The sequence below is a fragment of the Terrapene carolina genome, unplaced genomic scaffold (genome assembly GCF_002925995.2).
Source record: "Terrapene carolina triunguis isolate 2854851 unplaced genomic scaffold, T_m_triunguis-2.0 Scaffold180, whole genome shotgun sequence".
NCBI classification, from domain to species: domain Eukaryota; kingdom Metazoa; phylum Chordata; order Testudines; family Emydidae; genus Terrapene; species Terrapene triunguis.
In genome coordinates this window covers 5,623,898-5,647,843 of record NW_020664531.1, presented here as the reverse complement: position 1 = coordinate 5,647,843, position 23,946 = coordinate 5,623,898, and the positions used below count along the sequence as shown (strand labels likewise).

Here is a 23,946-nt window from a genome sequence, read left to right as displayed (position 1 = left end):
GAAATCAGATGTTTACAGAGTCACATTATTAGATAGCCAAACTAAGAGGAATTTTCCACAAATAATCTTGAATTGGCAGAAGTCTGGTGGACTCAGTAAGATCAAATGACAGAGAGTTTAGACCTTACCTCATCAAAATCGGCAATAATTTCATTTAAGAGGCGTAAACACTCCACTCCCATGTTATTGCCATCCAGTTCAATGTAGAAATCGTTGAAATTTGGGATGGAAGCAAACATCACTCCCACTTGTGAATATGACTGGTAATAAAGGTCCTGCAATTTTTGAATTATATGGGTTTTTAAAATTAGAATTTGACATAAACAGGCAGTATCATCCTTGTGATTTCTTGAGCTCAGATTTACTTTTGTTAAAGAGAAATACCATAATGTTTACCAAGCTCTGTCCTATAAATCAAACAGGTCATAGAACGTTGTTTTATTTCCTATGACATGTCCTGCCTCATTTTCCACCCCTTCTCCTGGGAGGTGTAGAGGGCCTGAGATGCAGCACAAGCAGTGTAATTTTGGATTTACAGAACTCCTAGAAGGTTGCATGCTTGAGAGATGGGAGCTTGAAGCAAGGTGTGTGATGAAAGCAAAGAAAGACCGTGCAGGTTCACTGGCTATTCTTGCCTGTGAAAGAGGAGCAACGGTGGCTGTACGGGTTACTGCAGCACTGAAGAGGCTGTAGCCACTACAGAGTGGCTTTGCTACCACGGAGCAGGCCGAGGGAGGAAGGGACAACTTCCTCCTGTTACAAGATATTACATATAGAGCCAAGTCCTTCACTCAACACACAACCAGAGTATTGAGGCTTTGAGCTGGGAAGATCTATAGGGTTGTATCTGTTTATTTGCTCCACCATCTTTTTACTGTGAGACATAAATACAGTCCACGCATGCATTGCGTTCGTACAACAAATAATTATAAGAGCTCAATCATGCCTCTCCCGAGGCTGGGCCAGACTGGGGATAGGCAGCAGAAGTATTGCTGGAGCACTGGTGCCTGTGGGAGAGCTGCTCCTTTTTCCATTTAGTCAATGTGTGCAGTATGAGCCCAGCAGTGCAGCTGTCTGGGATAGGGAAGGGCAGGGCCTTGGACTTACCCTCACACTGGGCCATAACTAATGGCCAAACTGGGTCCATTAGTTCTGCCCGTAGCTTTAGCACCTTCCTCTACACCCACATTTCCCTACAGATGTGCAATGGAGGTGTGGGAGGTGGTAAGGAACTCTCTGCACAATTCCCCTCTCCCCCCATGAAAGCTGCATCGGGGCAACCATAACGTAGCCCTAAACATTTTTATGAATTTCACATTTACTACCTAGCATAATGGGATGCTGACCTCAGACCGGGCCTTCTAGGTGCTATTGCAACACTAGCAATAACAGTAATAATTCATAGTGTCATTAGTTGGTCAACTGGTCCATCCCCTGCATTACTACAGGATTTAATTACTCCCACACTCTTCCTTTAAAAAATAGGTGCCTAGATATTAATTATTATTATTATTAATTATTATTCTAATCTCAAGTATTCCCAATTATCATGATTCCACGCTATCCTGTAGCAGTTCGTTCCCTTGCCCAAGCTTTAAGATTAGTTTTCACACTCAAAGTTACTGTATCCTTCTAGAGTTGTAGAATTCCTTATTTTGACTTTTAAATTTCTGTTTTTGTAATTGGGGCACATTTCAAGAACCTTGAGTGGCTCAACTGGAAGCGTCTGACATGTCACACTATATTCTATTCAGAACCAAACTGATCTCAGTGGAAGATTGTAATAAACTCCGATATTTTGACTTGATTGGAAAAGAAATTGGTTATTTGCATGTGGGCACTCAACTGCATTGATGCGGAATGACACCGCATTCACCTGAACGTTATTGTACTTAAGTCCTTCAGAAAAGGTGAATGCTACCGAGAAAGTGAAACTAACCCTGAACTGACATCTGACAATGGCTTTTACCAGAACTATTCAATTTAATGTGTATGAAATGTAAATGTTTCAAGCTTTTAAGAAAATATATAATTTCCCTGACCTGGGTGTCACACAAAAATCATGCATATCATTACGTGCTTATTTCCCCCCCCATAGCCTTACCATGTTCCTAGGGTTAGACATAAGAAAGTGCTGTGCAACATGTGCTGGCAAGAGATTGAAGAGAATTCTTTTATTATCCAGCTTTACTCTCTCCATATCATCTCTCTCTTCTTCTGCCTAAGGGTGAGAGTGGGAAAAGCTCTTTAAAATTACTGTTTTATAATGAGCATAACATTAATTCAGATTATCAAATTGCTTCGTCCGGCTCCAGGCTTTAAAAATCAGATTGCATGGCAAAATAATAAATATCACTCTCTATTACAGTTGCAAGAGCTGTCTGCTTTTAACATACAGAGCAAAATCCTGAACTCCTTATTAGGGTAAACTCCCACTAAAGTCTGTGGGCCAATTTCTGCTCTTAGGTCTTGATCCGAAGTCCGCAAAAGTCCCCCATTGACTTGAATGGACTTTTGATCAGGACCTTAGTTATAGGTGTAACTCCACTGAAGGCAATGTGGTCCAATGAGAGTTTGTATGAGCAAGGATTGAGTCAATACTTCAGGATTTGGCCCACAAATCCTTCAATGCCTTTTTAAAATTTCAAGTATGCAGATGACAGTTTCCTAAGAAATATTTGCATTCTTGTATGATTTCTACATTATACAGGAATTCTTTGTGCTTCTATAGAGACTTTATCACTTGCAAATGACAGAATTTCTCCAAATTCTGAAGATTCCTACACATTCAGACAACAGAGTCTATCATTTGCTGTAGAGGGTGATAATGCTGAAAAGGACGTTTTAAAACATTTGTACAGGCTAAGGAGCAGGCGCACAAAAAGAGCTTGGATGTTGCAAGCTAATCTAACCCTGGGTGCCTAAAGTTAGATTCCTGGATCCATATTCAGGCATCCAAATATAAATGATTTGATCTGCAGAAGACAGAGGGAACTGCGGATTTTCAGCACTTTTGAAAATCAGACCACTTTTACTTAGCTGCCTAAACATGGACCTAGGAATCTGACTTTAGGCACCCTGGTTTGAAAATGTTAGCCTCCGCTCTGAGCAAACACATTTCCCCCAAATTGTATATCCCTAGTCTTTTCTCAAGACACAGTGCCTATCAGATCTTTCATCCAAACGCTCCTAGTGAATCAGACAATTGCTGATCAGGAGGGTAAAATTCAGCCTACGGAAATCACAGCAAGTAGAATTTATTCTTTTAACTTCAACTCCCTCACCAAGCTGTAACACACACTCCATTTGTCATCAAGCACAACAATAATTCTTGTTTACCTATTTGCAAAGTCAGCAAAAAGACGGAGGGCCAAATTCTCAGGTATTATAAATCAATATATCTCAACTGAAGTCAATGGTGGATTTACAACATCTGAGAATCCAGCCTAAAATTTCCCAATGTCTTTTTTATATGTAGACCTTGTCATACTACTAACATTGCAAAATCTGTTTGCTCTTCTCACAAAGACTATGCACATACTGACTAACGTGGAGGGTTGCCTGGTACACATTTGCCTGGGAGAAAAATCAGCATGCTATCTCCCATATACATACAATCTTATGATTAGAAGAAAAGTTTTGATGAGGAGAAAGCAGGTTTTGTTGTTTTTGATGAAAAGTTTAAATTTTCAATGGAAACTCCCTGCATTTTATTTTTGATAATCTCTACACAACAGTCATTGATCAATTATAGATGGCTTTGCTTAGCAGCCATTTTCTGCAGAGTGTTCTTTGAACTTCTTGTCATTCTTTAAAGAGATGCAGAAAAAGAAAAGCTGAAAAAAACTAATTTTGTCAAGTTGTCCTCTTTGGGAATGATCACCCCCTTTGGAAATACCCATTCAGCTTCTGCTCTAATTTGGACTGCAAGAATTTATTATAATTTATTCTGGATCCCTTACTGAAGTTGAGCCCTCCAGTGACTCTGAATACAATTTGCAGTCCAACCAAAGTCTCTGTTTTCCATCTGTAAAGTATTTTCTTGACACTTTTTAATGCTTAGCGTTCACACTCTGTCTGCTTTCTCAAAACAGCCTCACCACCTCCTATTTTAGAGATGCAAACACTGTGTTTCTTTATCATTATCTACAAGCATTTGAATATGTGAATGATGACAATCTGCAGCCTTATTGGTGGAGTCTGAGTATTTTATAGTAAAAACAAGAAGCTTTTCTTGAACTGCAAACTGAAACTGAGTTGTGTACATCCTGGCTTGTATTATACTCAACGCATGAAGCTAGGGTTCTGAGAACAGTAATGGGAGTCCTGCATTCCTGAATTCTTACTCTATCTGTGGGCCTTACCAAATGCTTCTATTCCTTCATCTTTAACTCCCGGGAGTGTTATGAGGATTAGTTAGTAATGGTCTGATTTTAGAGGTGTGGAGTATAGTACTTGCAGATCCCATTGAATGGTTGCTGCTGAGAGCTCAGCATTTCTGAAAATCAGAGCACTTATTTAGGTGCCTTGTAAGGATTTTGGGGCACAATTTTAGGTGTCTATTTTTTAAGGCCACCATTTTCAAAAACAGGAACCTCTGAAATCTAGAGAAACTCTTGAAGGTCAGTATGATAATATTATGCTGGAGGTCGGACTAGATGATCATAATGGTACTCTCTGGCCTTAAAAATCTGTAAAAGGATACTTGTTAGTTAGCTGTGTCTTTACCAAAATGGAAGTGTGAATGATAAACAAGAAATACACATCAATAAACCAGAATACAAAAATTTATAAAGTTAGGTGTGAGGAATATCCCATGTAACCATCAGGTAACGTTCTGTGGTGATGTGCACACCATGATGTAAGACAGATGTAATGTTCTCTTCTGGGAGCACTTCCAGTTTTGGCCTTCTTTCTTGTTAGTATTTATTAGGATCAAGATACCTTTAAATGGTGAATATGCATAGTCATGTAGTCACCACAAACAGTGAACCATGGGTGTTATCATATAACTGTGTATGAAGCAAAATACCCTCCAGATTAACATTACGGGGCAGAACAGAAGTTAAAATAATAGTATACCAAATTCTTCCAGTCATGTAACAGATGTGTGGAGACATATGGTCAAATCAGAGTAGTCTAACAGTAGGGCTGGGTAAGTGGAGTAGAAAATTTGAAGCACTGCATGGATATTAATGCTATTCAATCACTATTTGTTTGGCCATCTGAGGCAGGAGTGCATGATTAGCATTCCTCTAACTCTGATTTGTCCAGTTTTAGGCCATGCTTCCGACTCCTGGGCAAAATAATTGAGCAAGTACTAACCATCAAACTTCATCAACATGTGATATCAGCCAACATCCTGGAGGCCTCACAATCAGGGTTCAGACCAGGGCACAGCAGAGACCGCTCTAGTGGCACTAAAAAAGGTAGGGACCACAAGGTATTACCACACCTACATGACACAACAGGAGTATATAGCCCAGCACCACAGTGGCTCCAACCACTGCTCTCCAACAGAACTCAGAGTGGTGTTCTCCTCTCCAAATGTCCTCATCTGCGGAGCCTTGCAGGGACCCATACTATTCCTGCTGATCTTCAATATCTACATATCTACCACTGGGAGAGATAGTGATATGTAGTGGGTTTAACTGCCAAGAGGAGGCCGACGACACTCAACCACCACTACTAAAATGTCAGAATGCCTGCAAGAAATTAGTTCTTGGATGAAGAGCAGCTGCTTAAGCTGACCCCAGGCAAGACCAAAGTGATGCTGGGTGCAAAGGGGAAACACTTCCAAGAGCCAGCACTGGCCAAGATGGTATCTCCACCTTTCACCAGAGTCAGGCGGTCCCCATTAGTCAAAGTGGTGCAAAGCCTCAGGGTCTTGTTTGACTATTCACTAAACTTGGATGAAAAAGGAGGATCAGTTTCCAAAACTACCTTCTTTCACTTCCAGTTTGCTATGAAATTTCATCCCTTTCTCCCCAATGAGAAACTGGCCACAGTGATCCATACATTTGTCACCTGCAGACTGGACTGCTGTAACTCACTGAATAGGAAGACAATGCACCGGCTCTAGCTGGTACAGAATGCAGCAACTTGCCATTTCCATGCCTTAGCCACAGTGGGCACTAGGGTGACCAGATGAGAGACATGAAATATTGGGGGGGGGGGGGGAGGAGGGGGGGGCACCGGCGGAGCAAAAAAACAAAAAACAAGAGCCGCCAGAGCATAGGAAAAAATGGTGGGGGCTGAGCCCCCACCAGCAGCTCCCCGCCCCGCCCTCACCTCCACCTCCCCTGAGTGGGCTGTCGCATCCTGCTTCTCCCCCTCCCTCCCAGCGCTTGCGCCGCCATACAGCTGATTCGTGCAAGCCTGGGAGGGAGTGGGGAGGGGGAGGAATGCGGTGTGCTTGGGGAAGAGGCGGGGCCAGGGCGAGGATTTGGGGAGGGATTCAATGGGGCAGGGAGGGGGCAGAGTCAGGGTGGGTCAGGTGCTGAGTTGGGGGCGGGGGGACGCGAGCCCCCTCCGCCTGTGTGCCGGAGTGCAAAATATCAGGACAATTCGCATCCCGACCGAACATCGGTAGGGATATGGGACAAACAAGTAAATATCGGGAAAGTCCCGATAAAATCGGGACGTCTGGTCACCCTAGTGGGCACATCAGGCTTGTGATCAAGACTCGCCAATGTCTCCATCAGCTTCTGATGCCAGCTTAAAGCTTTGGTCCTAATTTTCAAGCTAATTAATGGATTAAGCCAAAGCTACATCAAAGACTGATTTTCAATCTATGAACCCCCACAACATCTGGCACAATGCAGATCACAAAATCCTGGAGGGAAGCACACGAGAGGGGGCACAAAGCATTCCGTGTCCCAGGGATCCAGATAGAGATAAGGTGAATCCAGAGCCTGACCATCTTTAGGGAAGACTGCAAAGCATTCCTCTGAGGAAGAGTTTCCAATATAAGTGACACTCACAATATAACCCCCCCCACACTATTCCAAAGCCCTACCAATTCTACAACTCTACCCCCCTCCACAAAAACACCCAAACCATATCCTACGTAAAGCTTTGACCCAAAAAAGGACAGGTGCCAGAGACCCCATGAAGTCCACTAGAGACTTTGCTATTGCTGTTGATTTTACATGGAAGGACTCAGATACTAGGGTGATGACAGCAGTATAAAACCCTAAGATAGATAGCAGAGCTTGGAGCATGCTGGTCATGCACTCTGAGTTCTGCCTGTGTTGGGCCCAAGCAGAAGATAGTGTTTCAGCTCATGCACTCTCCTCTCCTCCTCACCAGATAGTGGGTGTGGGGAACAGAACCTTCCCCAAGTCTCAGGGGAAAGGGGAGTAAAGAATTCCACAGGTGCTCCCCTCTCATTATGCCCTGTTAGGGAAGAGGACTAAAAATTCTGCTGCTGCTAGGCTCTGGAGATCCTTCCTCCCTATACCTCTTAAGGCAGCGCTCATCTTCATCTCCATGGAAGTCAGCAGCGAGGAGAGAGAAGATCTCCTTGCCTCAGTGGCAACTGCAGACTTCCTACCAGGCTCTAAGGAATGAAGATATCCCAGGTCTCAAAGTGAGGTGAGGAAAGACTTCCTTTGATTTTCATCAGCAGAGAGAACTCCAGTACTCCCCTCCTCAGGTGTCTGAGGTGAGGGGAGTGAGGCAGTCACTGTTTCCCTTATGGACCCCATTATCCTTCAGAGGGATGGACATGACTGCTATGACTCTAGCTCCACTCCTCGGGCCTCCTGAAGAGGATAGCAAAGACTCCTGCTGCCCTCCCTCCATGTAGCTGAGATGAGAAGATCTGGCTGGGCCCTTTCCCTGCCCAGACAGAGGCTGACAAAGAAGAAAAAATGGTGTGAGGTCTGCAGTAGGAGGAATAGACCCATATTCATAGGGGGATGATATTTACATTCAGGGACTGAATATTATCCATATAGTTCAATGCCTGAATATTATCCAAGCATTGCGCTGTGTGCCCTCTGTTTCTATTGGTTAGTTCAGGATAGCTGACAGCATGCTGTTTATATAAGAACAAAGTAGATTATTGAGAAAAAACACGAGACAGGAACTCAGTAGGAATAGCAACAAGAAAACTAACTGTCATATGGACCACAGTAGTTTGGTAGTTATAGCATTTACTGGCATTTTGGTATCATTTTGAGAATTCAAAATTGCAATATTGTAAATTAGGACTTTTTTTCCTCTGATAAAAGTAAACAGTTCTCTGATGTCATGTTTTCTAATGTCAACATGATACCTGGGTAGACTTATAACTTTGCATTACATAGTTGCAAAACAGCCAGACCTACAAAAAGCTAAGGCAGAGAGGGAGTAAATTCCCTTTAGCAAGTAAAAAATGTGTACAAGTACTGACAAATTCTCAAGCTCTATGTTATAGAGATCAGCTGAAACATTCTATGCAATTAGTTAATAGACAAGAAAGGATCTGCTTTGGTAAGGTAACTAACTAGGTAAAAATTATCACACAAAGTTTCACTATCTGGTGATACAGTTAAAAATAAATTGGGCTACCATGGTTCCTTTACCAATACATTCATATCACCTGAAGGGGGCACTAAAATCACAAGAAAGAGACAATATATCAATAAGCAATTTTGTGAACATGGAATAAACAGGGCCAGGTTTTCAGCATTAGGTATGTAAAAAACTTTGAAATTCTGGCCTACAGACTGCAAAACTGCAGTTAGGACAGAGATTCTAGCTTAGAAAATTATTAATGGCTGACATTCTAGTATTCCCTAAATAATTCAACTAAAGAAACAATCATACAGTAAAGTATCAGGGGGTAGCCGTGTTAGTCTGTATCTACAAAAACAACAAGGAGTCTGGTGGCACCTTAAAGACTAACAGATTTATTTGGGCATAAGCTTTTGTGGGTAAAAACCTCACTTCTTCGGATGCATCCGAAGAAGTGAGGTTTTTACCCACAAAAGCTTATGCCCAAATAAATCTGTTAGTCTTTAAGGTGCAATCATACAGTAAGATTATCCTTATTTTCCTTCCCAGAAAAACAGGTAAATGTCAGAAGTGGGCAAACAATTCACAATGAATAATTTATCTGGTAAGATTAACCTCTTTTTCAGGTTCTTGACATTTTAATTTGTTCATTATTTGTAACAGTTTGTTGAATCTTTTGTAGAAGCAAACTTTATGATTGCACATACTGTTAAAGTACTCATGTGAATATTTGCAATTCACACATATGATTAGTCATATAAAACACATGAGCTGTTTGAAAACTATATCAAAACTTTTTTTGGGGATAAAAATGGCTTTTTGAGAAAATGGAAATTTTTGTAAGAACTTCTTTGGTTTTTGGTTTACTTTAAAGTTTTTTTCAGAAACAAAAATACATTTTTTTTAACCAGCTCTATGCTGATTAATCGCAAGTGTGAACAGAAAATACGTACACAAATATTTTAACTGTTTGTAGCAATCACAAAGTTTGTTCATACACATGATTTGGCATATTATTAATTATTATTATTATTGTAATATATCTGTTCCTTGGTTACATAACCTTAACCTTTGTAAACTACCTTCACTTCTGCCTGAAACAAATTTTGTTGATTTACTTAATTTTGGCTACAGGCCCAAAATTTGGTTTCCTCAAACAAAACTTTTTTTGGTGTCACAATTGGAGCTAAGAGATCTGAGACAGCCATTGTGTTAATGGGGTTAGAGAATTATCATATTACTCCTTTCTTAGCTCATGTTGTCAATTTTTACCTACCTCTAATGATTACCTACATTTATTGGGAATTACTGAAGAAGAATCTTACCATGTAATACTTTACTTAGTTGTTTCTCTTAGGGAATACTAAAACGTTATTAAACAATATTCTCTTTCCTGTTTCTCAGTTGTTTCAGTAACACTCTTCTCTGAACGAAACTGGCTTAAGTCATGTACATTTGCAGTAGCAGAAGTTTTAGGAGCAGTGGCTATTCAGCAGGTCTTGGCACATGTGGTCTACGGCGAGAATTTCTTACATGTCTCAGACTGTGTTTCCTGGTTCTTTGTGCACACATTGAATTTAAATTCAGCTTCAACACCTCCCCCCACCCCAGTCTTTCACCAAACTCAAATGTCTGAAAGAAATTGGAATTTCATGTGAGTTTTGCTTTAAGAGAGCAGAACTGAACCCTCAGTGAAGGAAAAAAAACACAAGCTTTTCATTTGGGGTCAGATTTGTAAAGGTATTTAGGCACCTAAAGATGCAGATAGGCACCTAGTGTAATTCTCAGAAGTGCCTAGGCACCTGACTTTCCATTGGTGCTGAGGTACCTAACGTCCGCTGGAGCCTAGACACCTCATTTCAGCTTCCAATGGGAGTTAGGTGCCTAGGCACTTTTAAAAATCCTACTAGATGTCTACCTATATCTTTAAGAGCCTAAATACTTCAAAAAAACCCCACTGTCCCTGGGTCACCATTTTCCTAGAACACCACTTTCTATCTTTAAGACTCAGGTATTAATTTAAGTGTGCTGCCTATGGAATTTGCATGATATAAAAGGGCTAGATTGTGATCAATTAGGAAACAGAGAAAAACAGGGACCAAATCCTTAGCACCTGTCACTCCCATCAAAGTCAATTAGAGCTGTGGATACTCTACATTTTTCAGGATTTGGGCCAGACTTGTATTGCTGGATTTTCCATGGAGTATAAACGCCTATACATATTAATCAGTCGTAGACAGCCATCTTATAAGGTGACATATACAATCTCTGCCATATGCTGTATCATCTGTTAACTCTATAAAGTATTAGGGGCAATGATGAAAATCAGGCTGAGATATTACAGAGATGGGCACTGTAGAAACGTGTAAGACATATACACTATACAAACAAATAAGTAATAAACACTCTGAGTTTTGACCTAATATTATTCTGAATATTTAAAATCCATCCAAAATGCTAACAGGAAATATCTACATTTTAAACCAGCCTTCAGATAGTAGAAAGATTATAAGTAACTAATTGATTCCTCTTTATATCCTTATTAACAGTGGTGCTGCTCTCTGGACGCCTCTGTGATGTTTAAAACATGATTTTATTAGGACTAGATTGCCATGCAGCATGGGGTAGGCAGGATGTGGTTTATAAATCATTGGGCAATCAGTAGGAGCAGCATTAATTATTGGTACAAATGTAAATAAACAAAACATTGAACAAAAAGAAAATCCTTCACACTGCAGTGTCACAAATGGGGCTACTCATGCAGGTAAGGTTCTACAGCAGAGGTAGGCAACCTATGGCATGTGTGCCAAAGGCGGAACGTGAGCTGATTTTCAGTGGCACTCACACTGCCCGGGTCCTGGCCACCGGTCCGGGGGGGCTCTGCATTTTAATTTAATTTTAAATGAAGCTTCTTAAACATTTTGAAAACCTTATTTACTTTACATACAACAATAGTTTAGTTATATATTATAGACGTATAGAAAGAGACCTAAAAACGTTAAAATGTATTACTGGCACGCAAAACCTTAAATTAGAGTGACTAAATGAAGACTCGGCACACCACTTCTGAAAGGTTGCCGAGCCCTGTTCTACAGGATCAGCCTGATGGCGAGCCTGGATACAGCTAAGTGACGTGAAAGACAGTGTAAAGTAAATTTTGGTTGTAATGAATCTCCACTGGTGTAGAGTTTTGTCATTACCACCCCACTTCATTTGTCATTATTTGTGATTTCTTTGCCACTTTGAATGTAATAGGAGACTACAGAATACACCACTTTGCAAAACACTTATAAGAAGATATCCAAATAAAAGTTTGGGGTACTACAGCCAGCGGAGTCAGCACCACCTCTGGGCGCAATGAGTCCCCATAGTGGCTCCGAGGCTGCCCACCCAAGCTCAGGGGGTGATTCTAGAAGAAAAGGGACCTGGCCAGGGTGCCGCTATCCCCAGCAAAGTTCAGCTTCTGGAATGGTCCCTGAGGACCATGGGCTTCTGGGGATATGCCCCCAACTTCAGGGAAGCACATGAAACTCCCGTTTCTTCTATACATTTCAGTTTGTAAAATTATAAAAGTAAGGCCTTTTAAGTTTTAAGGATCATATTCCTTAGGGATGCACAATTTTCTTCTCCAAGCTGGGTATGAAAAACTGAGTTTTGTGGAGAGTATTTAGCAGGGTTTGGAAGGATGGAATTCACCTCTGATTCTCAGGCAAGCTTTGGAGCTGCAAAGCATCCCCTCCACAGTTGCTACTCCACCTCCTGGCTGGAATACTGACTACTGCGGTACAAAGCATTAAAGCCAATGGATCCACATAGTTACGGCTCAGAAGGTTCCTCCCACAAACCACCACTATGCACCAGCCTCTATAGGGCCAATTGCTACCCAATTATTCCAGTTATTTGCAGCACATGTCCCATACATTACAATTTTGTCCTTACACAGAAGACCAAATGCGGTGATAATTTATACCTGGTGCAATCCCATTGCCACTGCATTCAATGTGGTATAGGTCAGCACAGAATTTGGCCACCAGGATATATAGGAACATTGGAATTCTCATTCTGGATCAGACCCAATGTCCACCTAGTCCAGTATCCTCTCTCTGACAGTAGTCATCACCAGATGCTTCAGAGGAAGGTGCAAGAACCCTGCAGTAAGCAGATGTGGGATATTCTACTCCCACATCAGGACTCATCCTGACCTTGTACAGAGATTGACTTATGCACAAGGTTTAATATCCCTTTCATTTTTTAATTATGATAGTTCTGGATATTCCTGTTTTCTATGTAAATGTCCAAACCCTTTGAATCTTGCCAAGTTCTTGGTCTCAACAACTTCCTGTGGCAATAAGTTCTGCAGTTTAATTAAACATTGTGTGAAAAAGTATTTCCTTTTATCAGTTTTGAATTTGCCACTGTTTATTGTAATTGAATGCCGCTCCGCCCCGGCCCTGTTGTGGCATGAGACAAGGTGAGCAGAAGCTTTTGATCTATCTTCTCTATAACAATTCTATAACACTGTTTAGTTGATTACATTTCTTAATATGAAATTCCCAATATAGATAAAGTTACTCTAATTTTGATGTATTATTGTAAGACATTAACGCCCATAAGATTCAGTTCTTGGAGGAAAAATATTGTGAAGTTGCATGTGGAAAGAAAATAAGGGACTCCTTTGCTGGTGAGCCACAACAAATATGGAGTTTTGTTTTGCCTAGCCAATGCGCGAAATATGAATGGACAGCATACAAAACAATTAGACAACATTTTGTGTGTGTGTTTTGGAAAGAAAAATAAGTGCCTTGCCTGCACAGCCCAGAGGTAGTCCAGACGTAACTTCAAGTCCACCTGCCTGGAATGAAGTGCCAGAGCACAAGAAAACAGCAAAATGGCTAATATAGGTTCATAGCCACGCATATAAAAGGAGCCACCCCTTTAAAAAAAAAAAAGAAAGAACGCATAAGTTAATACAGATCTTTTAAAGCAAAAAACCTTGGTCTAAATTCTCAAAAGTGACTAGTGATTTGGGGTGCCACACTTGAAACACACTGAAAGGGTATGATTGTCAAAGTGCTGAGTATTCATCCTCTGAAAATCAGGATCCTTTAAATTTAGGCACACAGAAATGGAGGCACCCCAAACCACTAGCCCCTTCTCAAAATGCAGCATGCAAATACTGTCAGTGCACAGGCTGACACTGCTGTATGATCCCTGCACCATGCCCCAAAACAAAGTGTGCCCAATTGCTTCAGGGTCTTACCCATCAAGAGCATAAATGTAGATAATATGTACCAGGTACTAATATGCACCATGTACATGTGTGTAGCTTTGTTTAACATTATTTCAGCATTTCAATTACACATAAGGGCTTCATTCACTGCTCTGTTAACACCATTTTTAAACCAGTGAGTGTGACTCCAATGAAATCAACTCTGTTACACCAGTGTAAAACTGGAGTAACGCAATGGGGAACCAGGCCATAGCTGTTAGTTCACAAAAGCAAATGTTCCACTCATGAATATTACCACAATAGCCAGATCCTGCAAGGTACTGGGAGTTGAGCATCTCTCAGTATCTGTCTCTTACACAGTACTGCAGTGTTTTAGAACAAGAGTAGTAAAACGGAGTCGGCAATGTTTTGGACCATCCATAATGCTACTACTTTCCTTAACTTTACAGTGTACTTACCCTACTGCTTTTCTGTATCCGCTGAGTTCCAGAACAACTATGTACAAAATAGTAACAAAAAGCAGGAGGATCATTTTTGGCAAGGAAGAGACACGTAGAAATATTGCCAAGGTAAGAGTCCCCACAACGCAGGAAAGGAAAGCATAATGGGCTGTATCACATGGAAGTTCATTCATTGTTTTATTCATTCCACCGGGAGAAATGATAACAATGGAACTGCTGGAATTCGTACTCCATACCCAAGGCATGCATCCAACCTGGGGAAAACAGCAGGGTTTAAAATGAAACACTCCATCAGAAGTTCAGTAGCTCTTGGGCCTGGTTATAGCCCTCTTCCCTCAATCAGATTCTCAAGTCAGAAACAGACCTCATATTTCCCAACTCCTAGACTTGCCTCTTAATAACAAGACTATTCTTCCTCTCCTAGCACATTTCCACCTCTACTTGAGGCAGGAATCATGCTCCCAATCCACTAGATGGCAGCAAAGGTGGAGAATTAGAGTTTGAACATAGTTAAAAAAACCTTCTCCCTTTTCAGTGCTCAAGCAACAAAAGGACCCAAGAAAATATCTATTTATTAATATTTAAAAGTATTTTAATACCCATATAAGTGGCGATCTTTGCTAGAATAGTTCTTACACACATCAGAGGAAGAAGCATGTTGATTATACACACACTGACTAAACTCTAACAATTTAAAAAAAAATCAAGTCACAGACGTAAAACAATTTTTAAATCTCTGATGAAAGATAAGAGGTATGTAATTATTCTCTTTCATCTATGCAGCTAAACGTGAATTACATCAATAACCATAACAGATTCAAATAAGCCAGATATGGATAAGCAGGAAAAGCAGAGATCCACAGATAATTAAGGCTAGGGATCCTATCTCCCTTTTCTCTCTAGTCTAACCACCATTAGTTTGGCACTCATCCTCCAGCTGGGAGGAAGTATGATCAAATTCTTCCAAAGATGATGTCAGTGACACATCCCAATTCCAACAGCCTGGAAAGTGAGGAATCCCAAGTGCATGATCTTGTCCCAACATTTTTGTTATTATAATCACACATCAGCTTTTTATCTTACACCATTGGGGAGGACTGGAGTTAACATTAAATGGGAGAGTGTGGTGGTAATGTGGGTTTAGGAGGACATCAGTGTTAGTAGGCACCTACAGATAAGCTCTATCTGTACTCTCCTTCTATTCTGAAATCTATTATTAGTCTTCTAAAAAAGTATTAACCACCGATAATGAAATTTTATAGTGTGCCATAAAATCAGTGACAGTCTGAAAGGTGATGACGCAGTACATTTTATAGGCAGTTACAATCATTTAAGAAGATGAGACTACGAGATAAATACTTAATAGCTAATCTTGTGATACAAAATCAGAAAGAGGGAAGCAAAAAATTAATTGAACACAATTTTGTTCAACAGCTTACTTAAAAATGTCACTTGCTCTACACAGCAGCCAACATTTCAAAACTTAGAAACGTTCAAGGGCTTTGTAAATGATACGCAACTCATCCAGGAAAACACCATCTGCTCTGTAACTAACTAAGGTGAAACCTCAACATCTATCTGATCGTGAACAATTCTGGAAGGGTTTTTGCAGGAACTTATTCTACTGATTAAACAGCTCCCCAAAACATTTGAAAGGTTATAAGTTATTGCTACACTAAAGTGTAAAACTACAGATGTGAGATGCAGCATGGTGTAGTGAAAGAAACTGAGGATTGGAGGGGTCAGGAACTTTTGAGTTTTAGCCCCCACTCTTCCATTGACTTGCTCTGTGGCCCTGGACATCACAATCTCTGTATCTCACTTTCCTTATGTGCAAAACAGGGGTAATATTTATTTCACAGGGGACGGAGAAGTGAGGCTTTTATTAAACACTTTGAAGATGTAAGGTGGTGTGTAAAAGCTGCTTCAGAAATGATTACAGATACATACAAGTAGATATTCTTACAACAGGATGGGATTAAATTCCTGGCGGCACTTCTTGGAACAGCACTGTAATTTCAGCGAGAAAGTCTGTGTTATTTGCGATTTTTACTCTACTTTAGGGAGTAGCCAAATAGCAGGATGTGAAAGTAGTGGTTTAGGTAATTCAAATACCTAATTTCACTGCAGATATCTAAATACCTCTTGGGGAGGGGGATGCCTGTGAGGAGTTGAATCTTTTTTTTAGCCATAAAAGGTCTCCATAATACTTGGCACTATACATCTTTAAATGTTTTATAAACAGTAGGTAATCAACCCTCACAACACTTCTGTGAAGTGGATAGGTAGATATTACTATGTCAATTTTAGAGGTTAGGAAACTGAGCCACAGAGAAGTCATGTGACTTGCCCAAGGTCAGACATCAATTCAATTGAGGAGCCAGGAAAAGAATTTAGAAATACAGAGCTTCTAGCCTCTGCTGCACCACTCTGCTTCTCTAGCTTGGCTTTTAGTTCTAGAATGCCATATTGTGACACACCACATTTAACAGACAGCATCAGCCATCTTGTAATATATTCAAAGCCTAACATGTTAATGGAAAGACTCTCTTTGGCTTCAGTGGGATCTGGATCAGGCCCAGTGTTATTTCTCTTGCTTTTTATATATATTTGTGCCCACATTTTCAAACCTGGGATCCTAAGCACTTAAACAAGTGGCCTGATTTTCAAAAGTGCTGAACACCTATAACTCTATACCAGAGCAATTACACAGGCCTAAGAGATAGATGGACATTATGACTAATATATTTATATACCTCCTTTCATTACATAATACTGTCGTGATTTCAAGATCTGATCTCTCATGATCTATCAGGTATAGAAATAAATGTGTTATTCCATTTGAAAGTGTGGATTCCCTGACAAGTCACAAAATATCAGATGTTCAGCTGGTCCCTGGTCCAGTACTGAACATTTCAAACATAATTCTTCTGTAAAGTATGTGACATATGCAGAACATATGATGGTGTGGTTTGATATGAAGATTTATTTCAGCACTAATTTGGAATGAATTGTATAGCTTACTAGTGGCTTCCACTACTCATAACTAATATAGCCTTTAAATCACACCCCATTGCTATAGATACTTTATTAATATATTTACATATTTTGTGCATGAGAGAGAAAGAAAATGGAATGAGGTGGGAGACTAAATGCGATCTATAACAGATTGTTCTTAAACTTAATGTTAAACTTTATATATTTGGCTTATAGTTGTATACTCACCACGCACCCTTGAGCCACAGAGTAAATTAAGATCACAATAAAAATACATAAAACGGTACGAATCTGTATTGTCAGGCACCCTGGAAAACACTGCAGGAGAAAAAAAAAAGATTGTAAAATAAGGATATTTTAAATCCAAATAATGTAAAAAATGGGTATGTTATTGTTTACAAGGATAGGATGTCAAATAAAATAGGGAATAGATATGTGAATTCTGCCTGTGCTATAAATTCCAAATTTTAATAATAAAATAAGAAATGTGCACAAATATTTTAAGGACAGTCATGTTTTCTGTAACAAAAAGAAAACAGATTTGTAAGTTATTTCTCACTATAATTAAAACTGGCTTTTATTTTGTTTTTAATAGGATTTCTGTTCACGATAAATACAACAAATTAGAATGCTCTAATTAGCATTCTATTCTGTACATGTGAAGAAACGAAAACAAACAAACATTATAACTGTATGGTTTGGAAACTGTCAATTGTAGACAGCAACCCAAGATTCCAGACCATACATACCACACAGAATTTTGTACTGATAGTTCAGTAACAGTGAATGCCAGTTGAGTTTTAATTAGTAGAGCCCATATTTAAAAAAGTAATCTAATTTGTCAGACTAGGAAAAGCAGTATGGAGCAAAGATGGTTAATGAAGGCAGAGTCTTGAGCATCCCTCTCTCATCATTCATGTTCATCTAAGTATCTGAGCACTTGCCCTCAATGGGAGAAAGGATAGGCAGCATACGGTAAGATGTTTATACACCAATGCGAGAAGCCTAGGTAACAAAATGGAGGAATTGGAGCTCCTAGTCCAAGAAATGAAACCTGATATCGTAGGAATAACCGAAACGTGGTGGAACAGTAATCATGACTGGAGTACAGGTATGGAAGGGTATGTGCTGTTTAGGAATGACCGGAAAAAAGGTAAAGGTGGGGGAGTGGCGTTATATGTCAATAACGAGATAAAATGTAAAGAAATAATAAGTGATGGGATGGATAAGACAGAGTCTGTATGGGCAATAATTACACTGCATAAAAGAACTACTAGAGCCTCCCCCGAGATAGTGCTTGGGGTGTGTTATAGACCGCCAGGATCTAGCCTGGAGGCAGACAAAGAACTACTTAATGTTTTTAGGGAAATAAAAACTGATAAGAACTGTGTCATCATGGGGGATTTTAACTTCCCAGATATAGATTGGGTAACAAATGCTAGTAACAATAATAGGGCTCAGATGTTCTTAGACGTGCTAGCAGATGAATTCCTTCATCAAGTAGTAAGTGAACCGACGGGGGGGGATGCCATTTTAGATTTAGTGCTGGTGAGTAGTGAGGACCTCGTTGAAGAAATGGTTGTAGGGGACAACCTTGGCTCAAGTGACCATGAGCTAATTCAGTTTAAATTTAATGGAAGGATTAACAGAAATGATACTGTAACTAAGGTTTACAATTTCAAAAAGGCCAACTTTAATAAATTAAGGCGACTACTTAGGGAAGTGGATTGGGCTAACATACTTAGGGATCTAAAGGCAGATGACGCCTGGGATTATTTCAAGCAGAAGTTGCATGAGATGTCTGAGGCCTGTATCCCGAGAAAGGGAAAACAATTAGTGGGCAGGAGATTTAGACCTAGCTGGATGAGCAGGAGTCTCAAAGGGGCGATTAAGAAAAAACAGAAAGCGTACAGAGAATGGAAGAAGGGAGGGATCAGCAAGGAAACCTACCTTAGTGAGTTTAGAGCATGTAGGGATGCGGTGAGAAAGGCCAAAAGCCGTGTAGAGTTGGACCTTGCGAGGGGAATTAAATCCAATAGTAAGAGGTTTTATAGCCATATAAATAGGAAGAAAACAAAGAAAGAGGAAGTGGGACCGCTGAAGAATGTGGATGGAGTGGAAATTAAGAATAATCTAGGCATGGCACAATATCTAAATGAATATTTTGCTTCGGTCTTTAATAAGGCTAATGAAGGGTTTAGGAATAGAGGGAGTAGGACAGAGGGGAATAGAGGAGGGGGGATAGACATTACAGTATCAGAGGTGGAAGCCAAACTTGACCAGCTAAACGGGACTAAATCGGGCGGACCGGATGATCTTCATCCTAGAATACTGAAGGAACTGGCGCGAGAAATTGCGAGCCCCTTGGCGACAATTTTTAATGAATCTGTAAACTCGGGGGTGGTACCGTTGGACTGGAGAATAGCTAATGTGGTTCCTATTTTCAAGAAGGGGAAAAAAAGTGACCCGGGTAACTACAGGCCTGTTAGTTTAACTTCTGTAGTATGTAAGGTCTTGGAAAAAATTTTGAAGGAGAAAGTAGTTAAGGACCTTGAGGTGAATGGCAAGTGGGACAAATTACAACATGGGTTTACGAAAGGCAGGTCGTGCCAAACCAACCTGATCTCCTTCTTTGAGAAAGTAACAGACCTTCTAGATAAAGGAAATGCGGTGGATCTAATATACCTCGATTTTAGTAAAGCGTTTGATACGGTTCCGCATGAGGAATTATTGGTTAAATTGGATAAGATGGGGATCGATAGGAAAATCCAGAGGTGGATAAGGAACTGGTTAAAGGGGAGACTGCAGAGGGTAGTACTGAAAGGTGAACTGTCAGATTGGAGGGAGGTCACCAGTGGGGTTCCTCAAGGTTCGGTTCTGGGTCCAATTTTATTTAATCTATTCGTTACTGACCTCGGAACCGAATGTAGGAGTGGGCTGATAAAGTTTGCGGATGACACAAAGTTGGGAGGCATTGCCAACTCGGAGAAGGATCGGGATATTCTGCAGGGAGACTTGGATGACCTTGTAAATTGGAGTATTAGTAATAGGATGAGATTTAATAGTGAGAAGTGTAAGGTGATGCATTTAGGGATGACTAATAAGAATTTCAGTTATAAGCTAGGGACGCATAGGTTAGAAGTGACTGAGGAGGAGAAGGACCTCGGAGTCCTGGTTGATCGCAGGATGACTATGAGTCGGCAATGCGACGTGGCTGTGAAAAAAGCGAATGCGATCTTGGGATGCATAAGGCGAGGTATTTCTAGTAGGGACAGGGAGGTGCTGCTTCCGTTATACAAGGCGCTGGTGAGACCTCACTTGGAGTACTGTGTGCAGTTCTGGTCTCCTATGTTTAAAAGGGATGAACTGAAACTGGAACGGGTACAGAGAAGGGCAACTAGGATGATCCGAGGAATGGAAAACCTTTCCTATGAAAGGAGACTCGAGGAGCTTGGTTTGTTTAGCCTAACCAAAAGAAGGCTGAGGGGGGATATGATTGCTCTCTTTAAATATATCAAAGGGATAAATACCAGGGAGGGGGAGGAATTATTTCAGCTCAGTGCTAATGTGGACACGAGAACGAATGGATATAAACTGGCCGTGGGGAAATTTAGGCTTGAAATTAGACGAAGGTTTCTAACCGTCAGAGGGGTGAAATTTTGGAACAGCCTTCCGAGGGAAACGGTGGGGGCGAAAGACCTCTCTGGCTTCAAGATTAGGCTAGATAAGTTTATGGAGGGAATGGTTTGATGGGATTACGTGATTCTAATCAATTAGGCAATAACGGCCATCGCTGGTCAAATGAGGGTCTGGCTAGAGAATCTTGCCTGTATGCTCGGGGTTCTGCTGATCGCCATATTTGGGGTCGGAAAGGAATTTTCCTCCAGGGTAGATTGGCAGTGGCCCTGGAGGTTTTTCGCCTTCCTCCGCAGCATAGGGCAGGGGTCGCAAGCTGGAAGATTCTCTGCGTCTTGAAGTCTTTAGATCACGATCTGGAGACTTCAACAGCAGAGCTAAGGGGAAGTGGGGGGGTCAGCTTTTGTGGCCTGCATCATGCAGGGGGTCAGACTAGATGACCATATTGGTCCCTTCTGACCTTAAAGTCTATGAGTCTATGAGTCTATGAATATAAATGAAGCTCTTGGGTAGAAAGTGGGAAAGGGAGGGTAACAGTTTGCCTGGAATGTGCACTCGTGCTGGGTTGAGTTATACTGATCTACTTTGGTCCCATGGGGAGCTGCTTGCTTCCTTATCCCCTTGGCTTGCAAATAAGTGGCACATTTGCTATAGCTTGGGGCTTGATCCTGCACCATTCAAGTCAACCCCCAATGACTTGAATGGGAGCAGGACCAGGACCAGGACCTAGAAGACAAAGGAGTTTCAGTGGGGGAACATCAGTGTGCTTCTAAGACAAGGAAGGTGCTTAGCCCCATCTGGGCTGGATTTGGCTTAGGCCAGTGACGATGAGGGAGAACCAATTTTTGTATGCCTGCTGGTAAATATATGTAAGCCATGCTTGGTTGGTATGGCACTCTGTCCCCCTCTAGTGGTGGCTAGGCCAACTAAGATTAATGAGCCTGCTACAGCTTTGGCTAAGAGAGGTGCATCTTTTTGGCTCAGGCAATAGAGGGCCATCTATTAAAGATTCAGCTGTCCCATGTTCGATCCCAGCTGCTGACGATTCACCCAGAGGTTACAAATACTGGCCTGTACTGGGAATTGAATTCAGTAGATTCTGAAGCTGGGGATGTTTCCCCCTCTAATGGTGGCTAGGCCAACTAGAGATTAATGAGTCTTCCCAATTCAATTGGCTTACACATGGTATCCTCCGAACTGCATGAGGAACAGAGAAAATACCATATACACCTCACTGCAGAGTACCACAAAGGGGCTTCTGTAGGAACAGGTATCATGCACTGGAACTCCTGCTCTCCCTTTCACATGTGGAGACATGGACTCACTGGGTTTATGTCACCCCTATGCATGGCAGTGACAGAATGTATGGTCGGTGATTGCAGGTGAACTGTACTCATTTGTATTGCAAAAAACATAGGAATACCAATTCTGTGGCTAATTTATTACACCAACAGAGGAAAACAAAACTCAGTGTGTATTATGTGATCTTGAAATACATCCTGGCTTCGATGTGGACCAAGGGATAACACCCCACATGGATGTAACAAGAGAAACCATTATTGTAATATCAATAGTAGATTGCTATAAACAACATGTTTAAAACAGAATGGGATAAACTGATCCCTAGTGAGTGCAATAAAGTTACGCCAGGAATCAATTTGATCATCTGTCAATATCATTAAAATATGATGGAACATCTGGGATATAACATTAATAAAACAATGATAATATTGTGGAACAAATCTTTCGTACAGCAGTAAACTTGGTCTGCACACAGTATCTTCACACATTGTCCACTATGAGAATCAACTGCTGAAAATCTACTGTGTTATGATAAGGGGAAAGGGTCAGCATTGTGACAAATACTACAAAGTGCAGCAGGGGACAGAACTCATAGCCAGGAACAAAGTCCAATATGCATCTTACACAGGTGATGTGATTCAGTACCTAACACAACAAAGGATAACTATAATCCCATCGTATGACAGGAAACATTTTTTCATTGTACAGTGAATGATGCAGTTTGCAGTGGAAGTAATTCAAGGATAATTTTCTTGTTCTTCACAAAAGCAATAACAGCAATAATAAAATGCAGGATATTCTGTTAGTACAGTGATAACGTTGCATAGTTAAAATGACAAACAAGTAACAAAAGGTTCCAACTGCAATCTTGCCACATTGTATATCCTGTACATTTTATGGTTTACATACAGTATGAAGCGTAATTAAATAAGCAACAAATTTAACTAGAAAAACTAAGTATAAGTAATTCATGTAAGACTTGGTCGAGTTAAAGTTACACTTAAACTTTTGCATTTCCTGCCTTTTTCTTATGATTTTAAGATTGCAATCGCTATATTAACATAGGTTTTTGCATGTCATTGCCTTTATTTACATTTATTTTCAGGACCACTGTATAGTCATTAATTAATTAATCACCCCAGATTCCCTAAGAAGGTTGGTAAATACCTGTATTATTATTTTTTCCATTTTATATGTGAGAAACTGAGGCACAGAGAAGTTGAGTGACCTGTCCAATGTCATACAGCAAGAGAGTGCGCCAGAGCCAGGATTAGAATACAGGAGTTCCTGGCTCCCAGTCCCACACTCCACAAACAAGGCTAAGCTGCTTCTCTAGACAATTGCTGATGTTACATATGGAATTTTCTCTCTCTGTTTTCAGATATAGGGTTCAATCCAGTGAAGTGATGAACACCTTTATAGGGATTGTCATTGACTTTAACAACAGCAAGAGCGTACCTTAAGTTTACATTAGCCTCAAAGGACCTTAATAATGGGAACGATTTCTTACAAACTGCATGAGTATGAACTACTGTGCCTTTTTGAAATAAAAGAGACTAACAAAATTACTCCCAAATAATTGTATATGTTTGTAAATAAAGATTTGCTTTTTACCAGTTACTCTGCTAATTAAACTATTTATGTTTCCAAGAAAACAATTCCTCTCCTCTAACCAAAGGGTATTTTTCTTAATTTAAAACAATTGTGTACTAATCAGCAGAGCTGATTAATTGTGTGGATATTTTCTCCTGCTCTTTATCTGAGAATACCAAATAAAGACTAATCCAATGAGGACTTTCACCAGAAAAATTAGTCTCT

The 23,946-nt window shown here is 40.5% G+C and overlaps 1 protein-coding gene across 1 annotated transcript in view; it reads right to left on the bottom strand.

Annotated features, from left to right (window-relative positions):
* LOC113407031 (adenylate cyclase type 1-like) overlaps positions 1-23,946 on the bottom strand; it is a 220,507-nt gene that overhangs the window by 12,162 nt on the left and 184,399 nt on the right. The window contains exons 13-17 of the mRNA XM_026654114.1: positions 17,419-17,508; positions 14,191-14,447; positions 13,309-13,435; positions 2,105-2,221; positions 129-275 (exon numbers count right to left, since the gene is read on the bottom strand). Of these exons, the coding sequence (XP_026509899.1) occupies positions 129-275; positions 2,105-2,221; positions 13,309-13,435; positions 14,191-14,447; positions 17,419-17,508 (738 nt within the window). The remainder of the gene's footprint in view (positions 1-128; positions 276-2,104; positions 2,222-13,308; positions 13,436-14,190; positions 14,448-17,418; positions 17,509-23,946) is intronic.